This window comes from Adiantum capillus-veneris, chromosome 18, assembly GCF_014529385.1.
Source record: "Adiantum capillus-veneris isolate H3 chromosome 18, ASM1452938v2, whole genome shotgun sequence".
NCBI classification, from domain to species: domain Eukaryota; kingdom Viridiplantae; phylum Streptophyta; class Polypodiopsida; order Polypodiales; family Pteridaceae; genus Adiantum; species Adiantum capillus-veneris.
In genome coordinates this window covers 30169416-30189759 of record NC_140948.1, presented here as the reverse complement: position 1 = coordinate 30189759, position 20344 = coordinate 30169416, and the positions used below count along the sequence as shown (strand labels likewise).

The 20344-nt window shown below is 45.8% G+C and overlaps 1 protein-coding gene across 4 annotated transcripts in view; it reads left to right on the top strand.

The window, feature by feature from the left end:
• Positions 1-20344, top strand: part of LOC147435417 (uncharacterized) — a 183526-nt gene that overhangs the window by 30565 nt on the left and 132617 nt on the right. For all 4 annotated transcript variants that reach the window (XM_086488487.1, XM_086488486.1, XM_086488485.1 and 1 more), the window contains exon 2: positions 11983-12104. In XM_086488487.1, coding sequence (XP_086344613.1) covers positions 11983-12104 — 122 coding nt within the window. The remainder of the gene's footprint in view (positions 1-11982; positions 12105-20344) is intronic.

The window sequence follows — 20344 nt, the reverse complement described above, 5'->3', positions numbered from 1 at the left end:
AGTGGGTACCATTAGATTCGTATAAGGCCAGAGGATGTGCACAAGATTGCGTTCAGAACGACATTTGGTCTTTATGAGTTCCTAGTGGTTCCGTTTGGTCTAACAAATGCTCCTGCCACGTTCAACAGGATGATGGACCGGATTTTCCGCTCACATCAACAGTTTGTTGGGACATTATTCGATGACATAATAGTCTATTCGAAGAATGAAGAGGAGCATAGGCATCACTTGACCATTGTATTCGAAGTGCTGCGCAGTCAGGCTACTTGTCAATCCTAAGAAAAGTGAATTCTTCCTGGAAAAGATCCACTTTCTTGGCCACATAGTCTCAAAGGATGGTGTTAGAATAGATCCCGCAAAGGTCGAAGCTATTAAGACATGGCCAGACTTGAAGACTGTGCACGATGTTAGAAGCTTCTTGGGATTGCGTTCCTACTTAAGAAGGTTTATCAGGAATTTTGCAGAGATAGCATCACCTCTTCACGCATTGCAAAAGAAAGAGTCACTTTCAGATGGACTCAAAAAGAGATTTCAGCTTTTAGTCTCTTAAAGGAAAAGTTGACTTCAGATCCAGTAATTGTTTTGCCAGATCTCAGGAAGTCATTCGTGGTCCAGTGTGACGCGTGTGGCAGTAGCATTGGAGCAGTGCTAATGCACGATAGACGGGTAGTAGCTTATGAAAGCCGAACTTTACAAGGGCCAGAGAAGACTATGCAAGTCTATGAGAAAGAGCTCTTTGTAAGGTGCAGCGGAATGAATGTTGTATTTTCTCAAGATTAGTGATCTTTATTGCTCAAGGTTCCTTTTAGTTCTTAGGGAAGGAGAGAGCCTTCCGTCTTGTGGAGAGTGCTATGATCACGAACAAAGTGAGTGGATATTGTGCGTGCAAGTGAGTGAGATTGAGAGAAGGAGAGAGAAGAGATACGACACCCGAGAGGTTGTAAGACCCTCCTCCGAAGGCCCCACTCTCGTCGGCGAGAGTGGTCTACTTTGATTGCACAAAGGTGTACAATGCGTATACAATGGACTGAGGCAATTTGGACTATGCCGATGACGACGACGGTGGTGACGACGACGACTTGGTGGCCGAAATCTGTGGTCTTCTAACTGCTGTTTTTCGGGACTGTTTCGGTGGCTGAAAATGATTGTTTTGGCTGCGTTTTCTTTGGCTAATGATGGGGGAACTTTTGCAACTAATCTGGGATGTATCTGCTATTGTTCATCTGCTGGAAATCTGCGTTTTGTCAAGGCTGAAAAACGTTGAGATCTGCAAGTACTGCTGGCGTTTTTGCAAGGAAACACTGACTGAAGATGCTAGCGATTTTGCATGGAAAACCGTTGGGGCTGAGGCTTGTAGGTCGCGGGAAAAACGCCAGAGAAGAAGCTTATGGCGATGCTAATGCTGTGGGAGAAAAACGCGAGGATGAGGGAAGGATGGCGATGGTTTCTGCTTGAAAAACGCTAGGGGATGCTGAGGGGGGGTACTGTTGAGAAGTTGCCTGTTGAGCGGGAAGCTCCTGCTGCCTCTTGACAGAAAGTGCTAACTTGGGTTTGCTTATATATTAACTTAGCAAAATTGCCCTACCTACTTTTGTTGGAAAGTCACTTAAAAATAATAAGTGAAAATAACCAAAAATAGGAAAATAGGCTAAATGCACTGGAAAATTCCCCTAACTGATGCTAATGGATTCTGATGGGAATTCCGATGATCATGCTGTGTGCAACCAAAGGATATGCATCTATACCAAGTGACTGGGCATGCACGGTCTACGAATAGACTCACAAAAGTGTCAGATCACTGCTAATCTAAACTGACTGAACTGACTGAACCCTGTTGTGGTATAGCTTGTCCACGGACACATAGGGTTGGGATGTGTCACGTGACATTCCCTCCTTTTCAAAGTGAGGTACTGGTACCGAACTGTATGGCGTTGAGGGAGATCTCCAATAGCATCCGGAATCCTGGAAGGGACTCTTCGCCGGCCCGCTTTGATGTGTGGGTCGTGCGGTACTTGAACTTCATAAAGGTCTGCAACGCTTGCTTCTTTGGGCCGCGCCGAAAGCTACACAAAGTCTTCTGTGGCTCCTTCGATGCTTCAACTTCGTTGAGAGTCCTGCTTCTTTCGTCTTCAAGAATCTCCATGGCTGAAGATTCCTGAAACCATCTCCAACACAAAACCATGAACATACCCATTCCATGTAAAGTGAAGAAAAAAAATCTTGTCTTCTCTAAAGACTGTGTATGCAATGTAGATGAACATAGAGACGGAGTGACAATCCGTTCAGTAAATAATATGCAAACAATGCGATCGAATCTTTTCTGTTTGATCGAAATCAATCAACTGTGGCAAATCACAATGGAAATGCCCATGCTTGGTGCTCATACTATCATGTGCTCTTTTGGAAACTGTGTCATGCCAAGGAAGAGACATGGAATGTGACTTTTTGACATACAGACTTTTCAACTTTTCATGAAAATTCTGTATACATTCGTGCTCATACATGAGAGAAACATGCTCAACATACAATATGTCATGCCTAGGAAAAGGGATCACATAACGATGCTGACTAAAATACAGGAAGCCTTCACGAATGAAACACTTGAACAGTGCGTGCGTATCAATTATGCGAACACATAATACTTCCTGTGATGGTTCTTTGGACCAAGGCTCGAGAGCCAAGATCGATCCTTCGTGATGGATCGAATCTGCAACGAGGTTAGCTTCGCTAGAAAAAGCATCCACTAACACCTCATCCCGGTGAACAATCACATCTTTTTCATGCAAGTTATCATGCTTGTCTTTATCATCCAAATCATCATGCAAATCATTATCATTCAATTCATCATGCTTCTTATAATCATGCAAATTCTGTGTGTCATGCTGTGGAGACAAAGAGACTGAGAGAGTCTTCTCCTCGTGAATCCTTTTAATCTTGTCCTGCATATTAGCAATGAGAGATGGAGAAGGAGCAATGTCCACTCCATGAAAGATAGTAGGAGAATCACTTTTGGCATTGAGAGTTAAAGTGTTAGCCTCCCAATCAACGAGAGGTTTCAGTTCACGAAACCATTTTATGCCTAAAATCATCACACATCCTGAGAGAGGAGAAACAACAAATCTTCTAGTGAAGGCAGTCTGTTGAATTGCAAACAAAACATCAAGGCACTCCTCCGTGATGAGAGCGTTTATACCGGGACGAAAGCCAGAGACCTCGATAGGAGATCTCAGACTAACTTTGAGGCGGGCTCTCTCAACAAGAGAGGAACTGATCACATCATGCATACTACCTGGGTCAAACAATATGACAAAACGGTGCCTCGACGTATGACCATAATATTTAATGAGAGAATCATGAATGGGAGGGTCCTGAGAAACTTGGGGCACACTCGTGTTATCATTCATTGCATTGACAGATGTAGTGGGTGTTGTGGGTTCTTTAGATTCATTCGATTCAAGCTTAGGACATGTTCTTTTTATGTGACCCTTAATGTGACAATGAAAACAACGACCTTCTTTAGAATACGTGCTTTGTTCTTCCAACGTGATGTATCCTCCTACAATTCCTTGTGCTACCTTTTCATCTGGAGTAAGCTTAGGTTTAGCAGTTGTGTTAGCCTTACCCTTAGATTCATTGGAAGAATTCTTTGATGAGAGACTGTTGGAAGATTGGTTAGAAGAGTTATCATTCTTACCATTCTTACCGTTCTTACCGTTGTGAGAAGTCTGCGAGGTACTTGTGGAAGTCTTGTTCTCCTTAGGCTTTCCCTTCTTGTGCTTCATCTCCTGTGCGAGAGCAATCGCTACCGCCTTGTTGAGATTGATTGGATCGAGTACCTCGACATCGTACTTGATATACTCGTCCAATCCAAAGAGAAAAGCCTCTTTGCGCTCATCATCCGACATGCGTAATTGGGTACCTAGCTACAAAACACGATTAGAAAAAGACATAACCGGCATACCATTTTGCTTGAGAGCGCACCAATCGTCCTTCAATCGTGCAAGGTACTGAGGTGGCATAAAGCGCGCCTTGAGCTTGTCTTGGAAATCAGCCCAACTAAAAGAGAGGGGCGCGAAATCGTCGGCTGCCTCTAGGTGCGCGGCTAGCTGTGCCTCTTGCCATGCGTGGTACCAATTAATAGCATCACCGGCAAGGTACATAGCTGCCGTCAAAACTTTGCTATTTCCTGTTTTCTTAGTTGTCGCAAAATAAGCATTAAATTGATGCAACCAAGAATGAATAACTGCAGCATCCATCTTACCGTCATACTTACTGAAAGTCAACTTCTCCGTGACTGGATGGTTTGAATCCGCGTCGTGGCTTGCGCCACTTGACGAACTCCCACGATCTTTGGGTGGTTCGGTCTTCGAGGCTAGGACTTGGGCAAGCAATTCTTGAGTGCGTAGCTCTCGTCGAGCTTCACGCTCGGCCTCCAAAGCTGCGGCTCGTGCTGCCGCTTCCTCCTTTCGTAGTTGTTTTCGTTCTTTTCTTGCGTCGCGTTCGCGTTCTAAAGCAATGCGATTTTCTTCTTGTTGTGCAGCAAATCTTGCCTTTCTTTCGTCGCGCTCGCGGTCCTTGGCTTCTTGGTCTGCGGCCATTCTTGCAATTTTGTCGTCGCGTTCACGGGCTCTTTCGTCGCGCTCACGGTCCTGAGCAAGGCGCTCACGTTCCTGAGCAAGGCGATTTGCTTCTTGTCTATCATCATGGCCATCATCTGCTTGACCATTGCCTCCATAGGGTTTGGTGCACTTGGTGGCGTAGATAGCGAAGGGGGAGGGTTGAAGAAATCATCTCCGGGTGGGGACGAGTCTTCATCGCCTCTCTCATGCTCATCACCTGTATGCGAAGTATCCATTCCGCTTCGGGTGACGACCATGCACTATGATCTTGGGTTCTTAAGCTCGCAAGGAACTTGGGTTCTTGAGGGTCTTGAGGTTATCGAGTCTTGAGGGTCTTGGGTCCTTGAGGTTCTTGAGTTCTTGAGGGTCTTGAGGTTTTCTTTCGCTTGCAAATCGTGTTGGAGAAGGATCTTCTCTTCACCCGAGTTCTACCCTTTTCTGCGGGCGCACCCCTTGGCGGCCTTGCGCTCACACCAAGGTTGCTTTTTTCCACCTCACGTCGATTGGCCGGCCGCTAAGTGCACGGTCCGCTCTCAATGAGTGAAAAGAGACACAAGGGGAGGCTGGACAAGCCCTTCTTTCTTGGGATTCCTGTCACTCTTCAACAAAACACGATTAGGAATCGCCACTCCCAAGCGAACTTGGGTTCGTGCGACCGCAACAAGCAAAAAAAATTCTTGTGGTTCTTTCCTTGAGTAATGCAGAACACTTCCAAAGCTCTGATACCAATGTAAGGTGCAGCGGAATGAATGTTGTATTTTCTCAAGATTAGTGATCTTTATTGCTCAAGGTTCCTTTTAGTTCTTAGGGAAGGAGAGAGCCTTCCGTCTTGTGGAGAGTGCTATGATCACGAACAAAGTGAGTGGATATTGTGCGTGCAAGTGAGTGAGATTGAGAGAAGGAGAGAGAAGAGATACGACACCCGAGAGGTTGTAAAACCCTCCTCCAAAGGCCCCACTCTCGTCGGCGAGAGTGGTTTACTTTGATTGCACAAAGGTGTACAATGCGTATGCAATGGACTGATGCAATTTGGACTATGCCGATGACGACGACGGTGGTGACGACGACGACTTGGTGGCCGAAATCTGTGGTCTTCTAACTGCTGTTTTTCGGGACTGTTTCGGTGGCTGAAAATGATTGTTTTGGCTGCGTTTTCTTTGGCTAATGATGGGGGAACTTTTGCAACTAATCTGGGATGTATCTGCTATTGTTCATCTGCTGGAAATCTGCGTTTTGTCAAGGCTGAAAAACGCTGAGATCTACAAGTACTGCTGGTGTTTTTGCAAGGAAACGCTGACTGAAGATGCTAGCGTTTTTGCATGGAAAACGCTGGGGCTGAGGCTTGTAGGTCGCGGGAAAAACGCCAGAGAAGAAGCTTATGGCGATGCTAATGTTGTGGGAGAAAAACGCGAGGATGAGGGAAGGATGGCGATGGTTTCTTCTTGAAAAACGCTAGGGGATGCTGAGGGGGGGGTACTGCTGAGAAGTTGCCTGTTGAGCGGGAAGCTCTTGCTGCCTCTTCTGTCAGAAAGTGCTAACTTGGGTTTGCTTATATATTAACTTAGCAAAATTGCCCTACCTACTTTTGTTGGAAAGTCACTTAAAAATAATAAGTGAAAATAACCAAAAAATAGGAAAATAGGCTAAATGCACTGGAAAATTCCCCTAACTGATGCTAATGGATTCTGATGGGAATTCCGATGATCATGCTATGTGCAACCAGAGGATATGCATCTATACCAAGTGACTGGGCATGCATGGTCTACGAATAGACTCACAAAAGTGCCAGATCACTTCTAATCTAAACTGACTGAACCCTGCTGTGGTATAGCTTGTCCACGGACACATAGGGTTGGGATGTGTCACGTGACACTTTTGGCTGTGATTCATGCGCTTTCTAGTTGGAAGCAGTACCTCGTAGGTGCTGATTTTGTTGTCCAAACAGACCTTCAGACCTTGTGATACTTCTTGACATAGTCAAAGCTATCTGAAAAGCAAATGGGATGGGCAAACATTCTTTCATGTTCCACTTCCAGATTATGCATGTGGAAGGCAAGAAGAATGTTGTGGCTGTTGCGTTATCAAGAAAGTCACAAATTTCAGCTGTGTCAATTCCTGATCATCATGAGCTTGATGACATGAAGGAACAGTATGCTACTGATGAAGATTTTGCAAGGATCTTTGAACAGTTACAAGAGGGGCAACATCATAAGCACCTCGTCCTCAGAGATGATTTTATGATGATGCACATTGCATGGCAGACTTTGTGTCACTAGGCCATTGCAACATAAGATCATGGAAGAGAGTCATGTCCCACTATATGCAGGGCATCGTGGTATTGATGCGACTGTTAAAGCAGTAGAGACATTCTTCTATTGGCCTACCTTGAGGAGAGATGTGGATTCCTTTGTGCGAGCATGCGTGATTTGCCAAAAGGTCAAGTTTGACAGGCAAGAGGCACTAGGGTTATTACAACCACTGTCGATTCCGGATAAGCCATGGGAAAGCATTGCTATGGACTTTATCTTTGATCTTCCAAGAACCCCAACAGGGAATGGTGATATATGGACCATTATCTGCAGGTTCAGCAAGCAGGCCCATTTTATCCCTGTCAGGAAGAAGATAAAATCTGATCAGATGGCACGCTTATTCATGTACAATGTGTTTAAGTACCATGGTATGCCACAATCGATTGTCAGTGATCGTGATCCTCGAATGACAAGTTTGTTCTGGAGAGGATTGTTTGAGAACATGGGCACTACACTCAAGTTCTCGTCTTCGTTTCATCCACAAACTGATGGACAACAGAAGAGGCTGGTTCTACTGTCTTAGATCTGCTGAAATGTTATGTGTCAGATAATAAGCGCAAGTGGGAACAGTATTTGCCTATGCTTGAGTATGGGTACAATAATACGGTGCATTCGTCGACTGGCAAGGCACCTTTCGAGGATTGTTGAAGGCGGCAAAAAAGTTCCTCCCGTTTTGCATACGAAGGACAAGATCTTTGAGGCAGATCGATATGTTGAGAACATGGATGAAATGTACAAGAAAATCAAAGTTGCCTTAGAGAAGACACAAGAAAAACAGAAAAAAGCTTCTCGTCGTCACCGTCGTGAATTGCTGTTATCACCTGGTGATTGGGTTCTGTTAAGGTTCGAAAAGGCAAGGTTAAAGAAGATGAAGGGCAAGGAACGACTGTTTTCTAAGCTCAGCATGCATTACTATGGGCCTTTTCAAGTGCTTGACAAGATCAACGATCTGGCTTACAGGCTGAAATTGCTTGATGCGTGGAAGATTCATAATGCGTTTCACTTGAGTCTTCTAAAACCCTTCGTGGGTGATGTGCCAGAAGATATGCCAGACGAGGATCAACCAGAAGTTGAGGAACTTGATGAGATTCTGATACGTGAGCAAGTTTTGGCACATAAAGGACAGGTTGCAAGATGCTACTTGGTGAAGCTCAAGAATTATCCACCTATGGATGCAAAGTGGATGGAAGAGCATGAACTGTCAGAGTCACCAAATGTATTGCAGCTTTACCTTGAAGCCTTTGGGTTACAGCCTACGTATGCCCCAACCCAATGTGTGTAAAGGAGGGGTAATGATAGAGCTAGCACATCAAATGTACATATGAATTCAATGTAATAGATGGAAATGACAATTGTATAAAGGTCTCATTAAGTCATTTGTATCTATGTGTTACAACCTTTCTTGGGATGATAAAAGAGTGCTGACAACACAAGATCATCAGTGGCGTGTATTTATGGTATGCAACCGAGGACGTTTGCGATTTCAAGAGGGGGGTATGTCACGAGGACGTGGCAACTGTTAACTATGTCACGAGGACTTGGCAACTGCTAACCTTAGTTGTTGGTTTCTTTCCAATAATTTTTGTTTTATTTTGAGACCCTCTTTTTGAAGTTGGAAATGGTCGGACATTGTATGGCCAATGTGAACGGTAGTTTCACCCGCAGACGGGAAGTTGGTCGGCATTGGAATCTGTATAGTAAGAGGATGGCTAGGCTCAGTTCAAGATCATGTATGTCCATTCGTCGCACTTAGCAAGTTGGTGGATACTAGGAAGTGAACTCAATAAAGGCACAAAGCCAAGGTGGAGTCACCAAAGGAAAGTACCCGACAGTTGGGCCACATTGCATTTTTGGATGCGGTCCCAATGGGGATAGATGGTCAAAAGACGAATGGGAGCCCAACGGAAGCATCTCCTAAAAATTAGGGAACTGCAATTTTGGGCCATGAAATCTGTTCGCGTCATTAGCTTCGGAATGATGAGGGGAACATTTTAGAACTCTGCTGCAAAGTCAACTGGACAACCAGTTGGGAGATTTTTAAGCGGCAACCCTGAAGCGGGAAATTGCTTGTAAACGTGCCAAGTGGCACATTTTGGTGCACTTTCATCTTGCAGAAGAAGTAGCGCTGAATTTTAAGCTGAGGGAGCTCATTTGAGAGTTTTTGTCACATGCTAAGAGCTATTGACTGCAAGCTTTTCCTCTCATGTATAGTGTGGTGCAAGAAGTTATCTCCTGCACACCTCGCACTGCTCTCTCTTCCCTACTTGTGCCCCACAAGAGGGCTCTGCATTTGACTCATGTATAGCTGTGAGGTCTTATGCGTTTTTGTTGAGGCAAGAGCCTCTTTGAGCAGGAGCAGGAGTAGCTAACTGCTACTCCAAAAGCAGGCACCGGTGAGGGTGATAACCTCACCGTACAGGTGCGTTTTCAGCGCTGGTTATGCACTGAAATTGGAATGCTTTTCAGCCATACGGATGCGAGAACCATTGGGAATAGTGCCCCACTGCTAGAGGATAGTTCAGGGACTGTTTAGGGCTGAAAACAGGGCAAAAAGCAATAAATACAGCGTGCTGAATTTACTGTTTCTAGGTAGAAATCAGAGGGTTTATGTCCTTGGAAGTGAGTTCCAGCAGGGGAATTGGTTTCGGGCAAGTTTTGGGGTTGTTATGCTACCGAAATTTTGCCAAAACAGGTGGTATCTAGCTGGATACAGGCAAAGAATTCCTAGGACTCTTCTTTGTAATTACCCTCTTAAAGAATAAAGAAATACCAAAAGGGGCGCCAATTTTGGGGCCTACCTACAGGTTGCCGGTGTCTGCTCGGAACATTCTAGCTTTTGAGCCGTGTGTGTGCTTTAAGTGTTAATTCCCGTTGCAGGTTACCTTTGCAAAGTACTCTGTGTGTGTGTGTCTAAAGTAAAGTAAAGAATTTCAGGTGAAAGCCAAATCCTACCGCCCCACGGGCCGGTTTCGGCTCTTAGAGAGATAGAAATGAAATGAAATGAAATGTTATATTAACGTCTTAAAAGGCCAAAGTGACCTATGAGACCAGAAAGTTACAATGTGGTGGATCTGATACAAAGTGAGAGTAAGAAGATGACAAAATGACAAAATAAAATACTAAGGAATCCTAAACTGCTAGGTGTGAACTAAGCAGCTAGCTGAATAGCTAGATCACAAGAGATCCAACATCGGTCGCTGGCGGATCTCATCAATCTCCTCCATGGTCAGTAGTCTGACCGAGCGTCGTGCATGTCGGGCCAAAGTGATCCGAATCCTCTGATGCAACCTCCGTCGATGCTGTGTAGTCCTCCGGAGTCGTGGTTGTCTGGATCTCCCTAGCTCGGTCGCTCGGTCGATCAGTGTGCCTCTGGTGTGAGGCGACGAGCTCTGTTGTGGTAGTAGCTCCTCCGGGTGTCCAGTGGCAGCTCTAAAGAAGTCTGTGATGTGTCTATGAGACTGGTTAGCCTCTCCTCTCATCAAGCTCTCTCTGTGTCTGTGCAGCTCGAGCAAAAACAAACCCAAGCATCTCTGATCCTCGTACCGCATGACTCTGGAGAGTGGTCCAAAGCCCTCTCTGAACGAGAGAGAGAGAGAGAGAGAGAGAGAGAGAGAGAGAGAGAGAGAGAGAGAGGGGGGGGAAAGGTTAAGATTAAGTAGGCTTTAACTGAGTCTCAAGAAAAAACAAAGAAAGTTGCAGACAAGCATTGATGACAGCCAACAAGTAAGGTTGGTGGTTGGGCTAAATTTTGCAAGATGAGAGGATAAAGAATGGCACTTATCAAAAGTGAGTCAAAGATACTATGGTGTAGACCAATGAAGTTTCTTACAGACTTTATTCCCAGAACATTACATGGATGCTTTTCATGTCAGCCTTCTGTGGCCATTCTAAGGGTGGATTGCCATTTAAACTTATTACAGGCATTTAACCTCAAGTTGCAGAAGTGGAAGAGATTTTGCTTCTAGAAAAAAATGATTGTTTGGAAGGATCAGAAAATATAAGGCAAACTCTCCCAATGATATTTTGTGAAATTTAGTAACTACTCAAACCTGGATGCACAATGGATGATTTTGAAGACTTCAAGAACCATGAAGGCCTGATATGTTTGTATCACAATGCCTTTGATCTCTGAATTCTGAAATCTGAATGATTAATTGGGTTGCTTTTCAAGGATTCTGAATCAGAGGAAATTTTGTCTTTTCTAACTATTTTCCTAACTTAGAGGGAATATTTTATATTTTTGGACTACTTAAAGAAGGCAAAGAAATACTTCAATTTGACCTACCACATGGGCAACGTATGGTGTATATAGGATGCATGACTGCTGCACGTGAGCATAAATGTCAATGTTGTCGCTATAATTTCAAAGGGTGGTATGTGAGACATTTGGAGAGCATGCTAGGTGCGATCGCCTTCTCAAATTTAGGCTTTGCATTAATGTACAGCATTCGATTTTTTGTTTGAAAAGTTGCCCACTGGCGAAATTGTCATACCCCCAAAATTGCCAAGATCTTCTCTGTGCACATTGTTTTGCACCTTTTGCTAGTATAGGTTGATCACAAGCAAGAAGAATGACAATATGCTAGCTGGCACCCTAGACTTCATTTCTGAGTTAAAGTGAGTGAGCTTTTAGGAGAATTGAAAGTCTTTATGATTTGAGTCATTGTGCTTGTTTTATCATGATCATAACTAGAACATTCAGAAAACACGACGTTTACTGTTGTGGTAACAAAGCAAGTGGCAAGTTACAATTCTAGTGCTTTTGTGAGGCTTAAGCTGAATTGTATTACTCACAGTAACAGAAATCGACTGTGTATTGACTTAATAGATTGTCAATAAAGGCGGCCAGACAATAAACTATATGTATGGACATGGCATTGTACATCAATGTTGTATTTTCTATCTTGTCATTGAAATAGTTTGTATGTGTGTGCATGCCTTTTTAATAAGTTTAAAAAGTTCTGATAATCTTGTGCACTGTTGATTGTATTTCTTGTGTTTACATCACTCACATGAGTTTTTCTTGTAACGTTGTCTTCTAATTTTCTTGGCAGCAAAAATACGAGAGATTTGCTGCTAGATTGTGTTGCAGTTAGAGTGAAGAAGCACAAGTTTTCAAGGTTTGGGGAGAATTTACCAAATACCAGTCATCTGATTCTCCTTCAAGGACAACCTGGTAAATTTTGTTGGTGGTGTTCTGCTTGAAGTTTAAGAAGTGCAAACCGTTAGACAACGGATCTGAATACTATATGGTTTTAAAGATAAAATACACTCTTGCTACCCGTTCCTGTTGTCCCTGCTTATCTTCACCCTTGTCCCCCCCCCCCCCCGCCCCGAAAAAAAGACTTGCTTCATGCTGCTGTAGACCACAGATCCCCCGTTTGCTATTGCGAGTATTAGAATTTAATTGACACACCAAATGCAAGCAGTCTCTATTCACCTTTTATTCACCTGCAACTGCTATTGAAGACAGATATGGGCGCCTACTTTTCAAGAACATGAGGTGGGGTTTGAATAGTTTAATAGAAGAGAAGGTACTGTTAGAGTTTCAGCCCCTGACGCTTCATGGTTTTTGGCATTCTTGTATGGCTAGTGGTCTGCCTGGGCTGGCCACCCACTGCATTGCATGCAGATTGCATAGCCAGAACCTTCTAGGCAGTTCCATTTTGGGCAAGATGGTGGGGTTTCACATTTTTACCCACATTTATGGGGTTTTTAGATTTTCGCAAAAATGTATTTTTTTTGCCCTACCTCACCTACTTCACTATATATGTGCCTAGGTTGGGTAGGCTATCTCTTGTGGTTCTGAGTTGCAGAGTTTGTTTTCTCTCTCTCTCTCTCTCTCTCTCTCTCTCTCTCTCTCTCTCTCTCTCTCTCTCTCTCGTCGCTAGGGGAGGTGCACACGTTTAGTGACTCCTTGGCGGACGGCGATCAAGCATGAGAAAGATGAACGATAAAGCCGACCCTCTAGAGGATGCCATTCAAAAGTGCAAAGAGGAAATGACGGAGATCATTACCAAGATGAACCGCAATCTCTGGGGCACAATAAACATGCTTGAAGGACCCGTGCTGATCCAAGAGAGCAAGATAAGTACGCTGGAAGACCGAGTGACGACCCAAGAGGAAGAGATCGCGTCACTCAAGAAAGATCTTGCCGAAGCATGATCAAGAAATACTCTGGAAGAGGGCGAACTGCAACCCGCAATAATCGAAGAAATCAACATGATCAAGGAGCAAGTAGGGGCCATCAAAGAGGGAGAAGAGCAGCACAAAGAAATGACGACTTCTTGGGTGGATGTTCTTACCAAAACTCAACAGAAGGTGGACGAAGACGAGAAATGGATCAAGGTGGCCAAGAAAGGAAAAGGCAAGGAGATAACGCCCACGTCCACACCCAACAACATCATTAATCAGACACTAGAGGAGGAGCAGAGAAGGGTGCGCGCTTTACATGTGAGAATTTGCGGTCTTAAAGACAAAGGCAATGTGGACGAAGAAGTAAAAGAACTCACAGCCTTGATGGGGATTCATGAGCCGACGCACACAAGGGCATGGAGAGTGGGCAACATAAAGAAAAATGGAAGCAGTGGAGAAACCTCAAAAGAAAGAGCACTCATCCTCCGTTTTCCCTCCATGGAAGCAAAGAAGTCATTCTTGAAGAAAAGACCAACTCTTAAAGAGACTGACATCTTTCTCGGGGATGATCTCACCCTCTCGCAGATCGCTCATATGCAGGAAGTAATGCCGGAGATTAGAGCGGCAACGGGAAAAGGCAAGATCGCTTTTTACTGAGACGGAAAAGTGGTAATACTAGAGCGACGCTCCACATGACGGTGCGAGACTTATGGGACCACACTCAAAGTAGCTGCCTGGAACTGCAATGGATCTATGCGTCTTGATGTGGGTGCTTTTGAGGATAGCTTTACTGGAAGAGACATCATCTTTTACTCTGAGACACACCAGGCCCCTGGGCAATCCATGCCTCACATCAGTGGATACAGGTGGGAGACAGCCTACAGACAGGAGACGTTCAGAGCACAGAGGGCGGGGCTCGGGGGGAGTGGCAGTGTTATTTAGAGAGGATCTGCAGCCACTGATACATATAGCCCGCAGGGACGAGCAGGCTAGGTACATGTGGGTGAGACTGAAAGCAGAGACGGGCAGATACCTCTATCTCGCTATTTGCTACTTTCCCCCGAGTACATCAGTTTATGCATCACCCAGAGGACAGTCCCCTTTCTCCATTTTGGATGATGACATATGGGAGTTCTCTAGGGACGGTGACATTATCATCCTAGGGTAGGGGACTTCAATGCTAGGATTGCCCATCACCAGGCAGTGTTTTATGATACTTCAGAGGAGATGCTAAGAGAGCTAGATGTTGTAGAGACGGGCCTTTCCAGACTATCACACGATGTGGAATATACTGAGTATGGGTGACACTTGATAGACATGGGCACTGCGCATGGATTGGCCATCTTGAACTACCTACAGAGATTTCCTGCTGCGGGAGGTTTTACATGCTTCCCACACAGACATGGAGCCAGCACAGTGGATTATGTCATGGCACAACCGAATCTCATCTCTAGTATCCAGGATCTCAGAGTTGGGCCCAGACCGGTCGGGGTGGCAGTGAATCATGCTTTGGTGTCGATGACCATCTCCTTCCAGTTCAGTGTAGCACACAGGCCACGAGTAGCAGCCCCTACTCGCTACACATTCACACGTGAGACGGACTCTGTATACATGGACGGAATCTACAGACGCCTATGCATTGAGGACCCGGGGCGACCTTTGGAGGAGCTAACTACTATACTGACAAAGACATTACATGAGGCAGCAGCAGAAGCATACCCACACACCCAGCCTGAGCAGAGCCGCCGATCTGGGAGCATGCCTCAGAACAGCTGGTACGATGAGGAGTGCCGCCAGACTAGAGCCAGACTTCAGAGGGAGGTGACGTTGGGGGACGTCACTCACACAGTCACAGATGGACTTCTGACGCCTGGTGCGGCGGAAGAAGAGGGCTTTTTTGGCTCGACTCGAGAAGGATCTATATCAGCTATTCTTGAGTCAGGACTCGCGTGAGGCGTGGCGACTCTTTCATGAGCAGTCCCCCCCCCCCCCCCCCCCCCCCCCGGTGCTATTTCCTCCACAGAGACCTGGAGTCAGTACGCATCATCTTTGTACACAGTACCTGGACAGCCGCCCCTCCCAAACCCCCCCCCCGATCCATGCCCACACGCATGTGTCTTTTTCACCGCTGAGATGGTGAAGAAAGCTATTGACAGGATGAAGACTGGGAGAGCATATGATCATGAGGGCCTAGTCGTTGAGCATTTCATGCATGCCAAAGACCTACTAGCAGAGCTTCTAGCAGTTATGTTTAACCGTGCCATGTGTGAGGGCCTAAGGGACACTTGGAGCCTATCTACGATCGTACCTATCTTCAAATCATGAGACCCCATGGAGCTTGGGAATTATCGCACTATTATGATTGGGCACACACTGGCACGGTTGTATGCATCCATTCTTGAGCAACAGCTGACTAGATGGGCAAAGAGGGAAGGAATACGTGCAACTGGGTAGGCAGGATTCAGGAGAGGCTTCTCTACTCTTGGCCATATCCTAACACTCAGGGCCATCATCGAGGAAGGCAGATCTCATGGGAGACGGATCTATTGTAGCTTTGTGGACTTCCGCAAAGCTTTCGACACGGTACCCAGAGCTAGACTGATGCGCATATTACAGGAAATGGGAGTACCCACAAAACTCATTTGGGGGATCATGGCATCGTACAGATCAGTAGTAGGGCATGTACGCACCCCGGAGGGACTTTCTACACCGGTTCACTCCACTATTGTGGGGTGAAGCAAGGCTGCCCACTCTCTCCCACTCTTTCCGGTATGTATGTGGATGAGGTTTCTGACTACATTGACAGCGATGGGGATAAAGGTGCTCAGCTGGCAGGGACACGGATTCCACTTTTGTTATATGCTGATGACATAGTGTTGATCTCCGAATCCCCAGAGGGAATGCAACGTCAATTGGATGCTTTGCATACGTTTGCCCACGAAAGTGGTTTGTCTGTCAACCTGGGTAAAACCAAGATTATGGTGTTTAATACCACCCCACAGTGGATCAAGAGGTCAGCATCTACATTCACATACGGCCAGGAGACTGTGGAGTACACAGACGCTTACACTTACCTTGGAGTGGTTTTTAGCAGACCTACATTCTCACTCAGAAGAGCAGCAGAGACCAGACTTACTAGAGCCCACGCAGCATTGGGTAGATTGGAGAGGATGTGTTCGCAGGTTCAGTTCTAGGAGCCCCGGACGAAGCTCTGGCTCTTTGACACCTTGGTGGCTTCAGCATTGCTCTATGGAACCGAGATATGGGGACCTTCACTGGATCACCACGGGAGGCCGGGTCGCTCAGACGGATGGGGGAACATGGAGAAACCTCTCGTCTCTATGATCTCGCGGCTCATTAGAGCCAAGGCATCAGTACCACGGGCCATTATCCGAGCAGAGCTAGCGGCCCCCCCACTTGTGGTGGAGGCGCTCACCAGATCGGTCTCCTTCATAAACCGCACATGGGAACTTCCTAGAGACAGATATGCTCGCATAGCACTTGAATCCTCTCGACAGTTAGCCATACAAGGAGATACAACATGCTGGTATGGGGAGATGACATCATGGTTTCAGGCACATGGGTTCAACATAGACCGGCTGCCACCATTTCATTACTCATTGGACGCACCATCTCTCACTCTTACACAGTCAGAGATCACCAAGCTCATCCGCCAAGACCTGACCCAGCTAGACATCAGGAGGACATGGATACAACCAACACAGGAATTGGGCACGAAGATGGCTTTCTACAGAGACCACCTTCTCCAGCTTACGGAAGATGGTTTTGTGGCGTGACCCAGATACATGGATACCCACTTGTCTCATGGGATACGATGTGCTATTGGCCAGTTACGCACATCTTCTTACCAGTTGCGGATTGAGACTGGGAGATACAGCGGAGTACCAGCAGAGGACAGGACATGCCCCTTGTGTAACATGGAACCTGAGACAGAGCTACACTATACATGTTGCTGCCCCGTCTACTACGAGATACGAGGCCGCTTCCATTGCTTGTTCAGAGAGGGTTTTGGACCACTCTCAAGAGCCATGGGATACGAAGATCAGAGATGTCTGGGTTTGTTCTTGCTCGAGCTGCGCAGACACAGAGATAGCCTGATGAATGGCGAGGCTAGCCAGTCTCAAAGACAGATCACAGACTTCTTCAGAGCAGACACGGGAGAGCCGCAAGAGCCACTCCCACAGCAGAGCTCCCCCTCGTCCCACACCAGAGGCACACTCATTGACCGAGCGATTGAACTGGGGAAATCCAGGCGCTCGCGACTGCGAAGAACTACACAGCATCGACAGAGGCTACGACAGAAAATTTGGAGCACGTTGGCCAAGCATGCACGACGCCCGGTCAGACTACTAACCATGGAGGAAATTGATGAGATTTGCCAATGACCAATGCTAGATCTCTTGTGATTCAGCTATCCCAAGAAGCCGCCCATTTTTTGGCTTAGTTTTTTGCTTGGCTCACATCGACCAACTTAGGACCCCATTGTATATATCTTTGTTTTATACTATTCTTAGGTTATTTTGTTACTCTGACTTTGTATCAGATCCACCACTTTGTAACTTTCGGGTCTCATAGGTCATTATGGCCTTTTGAAGACGTTAATATAACATTTCATTTCATTTCATTTCTCTCTCTCTCTCTCTCTCTCTCTCTCTCTCTCTCTCTCTCTCTCTCTCTCTCATTAGGCTCTCCCTGTGTCCGCGCAACTCGAGCAGGAACAAACCTAGGCATCTCTGATCCTCGTACCTTACGACTCTGGAGAGTGGTCTGAAGCCCTCTCTGAACAAGTAGTGGAAGCGGCCTCGTATCTCGTAGTAGACGGGGCAGTGGCATGTGTAGTGTAACTCTGTCTCAGGCTCCATGTCACACAAGCTGCATGTCCTGGCCTCTGCTGGCACTCTGTTGTATCTCCGAGTCTCGATCCACAGCTGGTGTGAGGATGTGCGTATCTGGCCAATGGCACACCGTATCCCATGAGTCAGGTGGGAGTCCATGTATCTGGGCCTCGTCATAAAACCGTCCGTCGTAAGCTGGAGAAGATGCTCTCTGTAGAAATCCATCTTCGTGCCCAGCTCCTGTGCTGGCTGTACCCATGTCCTGGTGTCTAGCTGAATCAGGTCCTGGCGGATGAGCCTGGTGGTCTCGGACTGTGTAAGAGTCAGAGAGGGTGCATCCAGTGAGTATTGGAAGGGGGGCAATCCGTCTTGATGTGTCTCAGAGTAGAAGACGATGTCTCTTCCCGTAAAACTATCCTCAAAAGCACCCACATCAAGGCGCATAGATCCATTACAATTCCAGGTGGCAACTTTGTGTGGGGGAGCAGGAGAGAGAGCCCACTTGCTGTCCTATGCAATGAGAGTGAAGGAGAAGAGAAGAGAGGCGCTGAAGAAGCTCACGCAGAGAAAACGTGAGAGAGAGAGAGAGAGCTCGTAGAATTTTTGGGAAAAGCCACGCTCAATCTTTTGGGCTTCACATTTGAGTATATGAGTAAGTGACTAGGGGGCCATTCACACTTGGGCCCCCTCACTTATAAGACTTTTAACTTATAAGTTAATAAGTACAAGGCACTTAGGCCTTTATTCCCTAACAACCTCCCACCTAAAGGCAATGTACCTTGGGAGATCAAAGAATCAACTAACTATGATACATCAGCTGATCATGCACTTACTCATCCAACACCCATCATCTGTCGGCAATATGCAAACCGCTCTGCTGGAAGACTCTTGGTCAAAAGATGCAGGATTGTCATCTGTGTGCACCTTGACAAGTGTAATGCTCTTGTCATCAAGCACACTCCTGATAAAATGATACTTCACCTCTATGTGCTTTGTCTTGGCATGAAAAACAGGATTCCTTGCAAGCATAATAGCACTCTGACTATCACAGTGTAGCACAGGAACCGGTGACTTAATGCCAAGCTCTTCTACCAAACGCATGAGCCACAAAGCTTCTTTGCATGCCTCAGTGGCAGCCACATACTCAGCCTCAGTGGTAGACAAAGCAACACATTTTTGCAGTCTAGAAATCCAAGAAACTGCACCTCCTGTGAATGTAAACACATATCCAGAGGTAGACTTCCTGCAATCTGGATGTCCAGCAAAATCTGCATATGTAAAGCCATGCACAGATGTCTCACTCTTCCCAAAACAAATGCACAAATCTTTAGTGCCTTTCAAGTATCTCAAGATACACTTCACTTATTCCCAATGCTTTTTGCCAGGATTGCTCATGTACCTGCTTACCACTCCCACCGCAAATGCAATGTCCGGACGTGTAGCAACCATAGCATACATCAAACTGCCAACGGCTGATGCATAAGGAATCTTGGCCATTTCAGCCCGCATATCATCTGTGTTTGGGCAGTCATGTGCAGTCAGTTTTACATATGGAGGCAGCGGAGTACCAAGTGCCTTTCCCCCATCCATATGAAAACGATGTAGCACCTTATTAACATAATCTTGTTGAGATAGATACAGACGCCTGTTGGGTCTATCTCGAGAGATACGCATGCCCAAAATATGATTAGCATCACCAAGATCCTTCATGTCAAAGCGATTCTTTAAGCTTTGCTGTAATGCATCCAACTCCGTGACATTGTTACCCGCAATAAGCATGTCATCAACATACAAAATCAGCAATAGAAGAGATCCATCACTTGCCGTTTTGATATACAAACAGTGATCAGAATTACTTCTTTTGTATCCTTGAGACCTCATGAATGTATGAAACTTGTGATACCATGCACGGGGAGACTGTTTTAAACCATACAAGCTCTTCAAGAGTCTACATACTTTCTCCTCTTGCCCTTTTGACACAAAACCTTCTGGCTGCATCATATAGATCATCTCAAGCAAATCGCCATGCAAAAACGCTGTTTTGACATCCATTTGCTTTAACTCCATATCTTCAGAAGCAACCAGGCCTAAAACAAGACGTAATGTGGCAAGCTTTACAACAGGAGAAAAAATCTCATCAAAATCCACACCATGCTTTTGCTTGTACCCTTTAGCAACCAAACGTGCCTTGTACTTAGAAGAAGCATCAGATGTGACCTTGGTCTTGTAAACCCATTTACATGGCAGAGCCTTATGCCCTTTAGGCAAATCAACCAAGTCCCATGTATGGTTTTTCTCCAAAGACTGCATTTCTGAAACCATTGCTTTGAACCATTTCTTACTGTCTTCCCGTTGCATAGCCTCTTTATAGCAAGACGGCTCACCACAATCAGTAAGCATGACATAGTCCAAAGACGGTTCATAT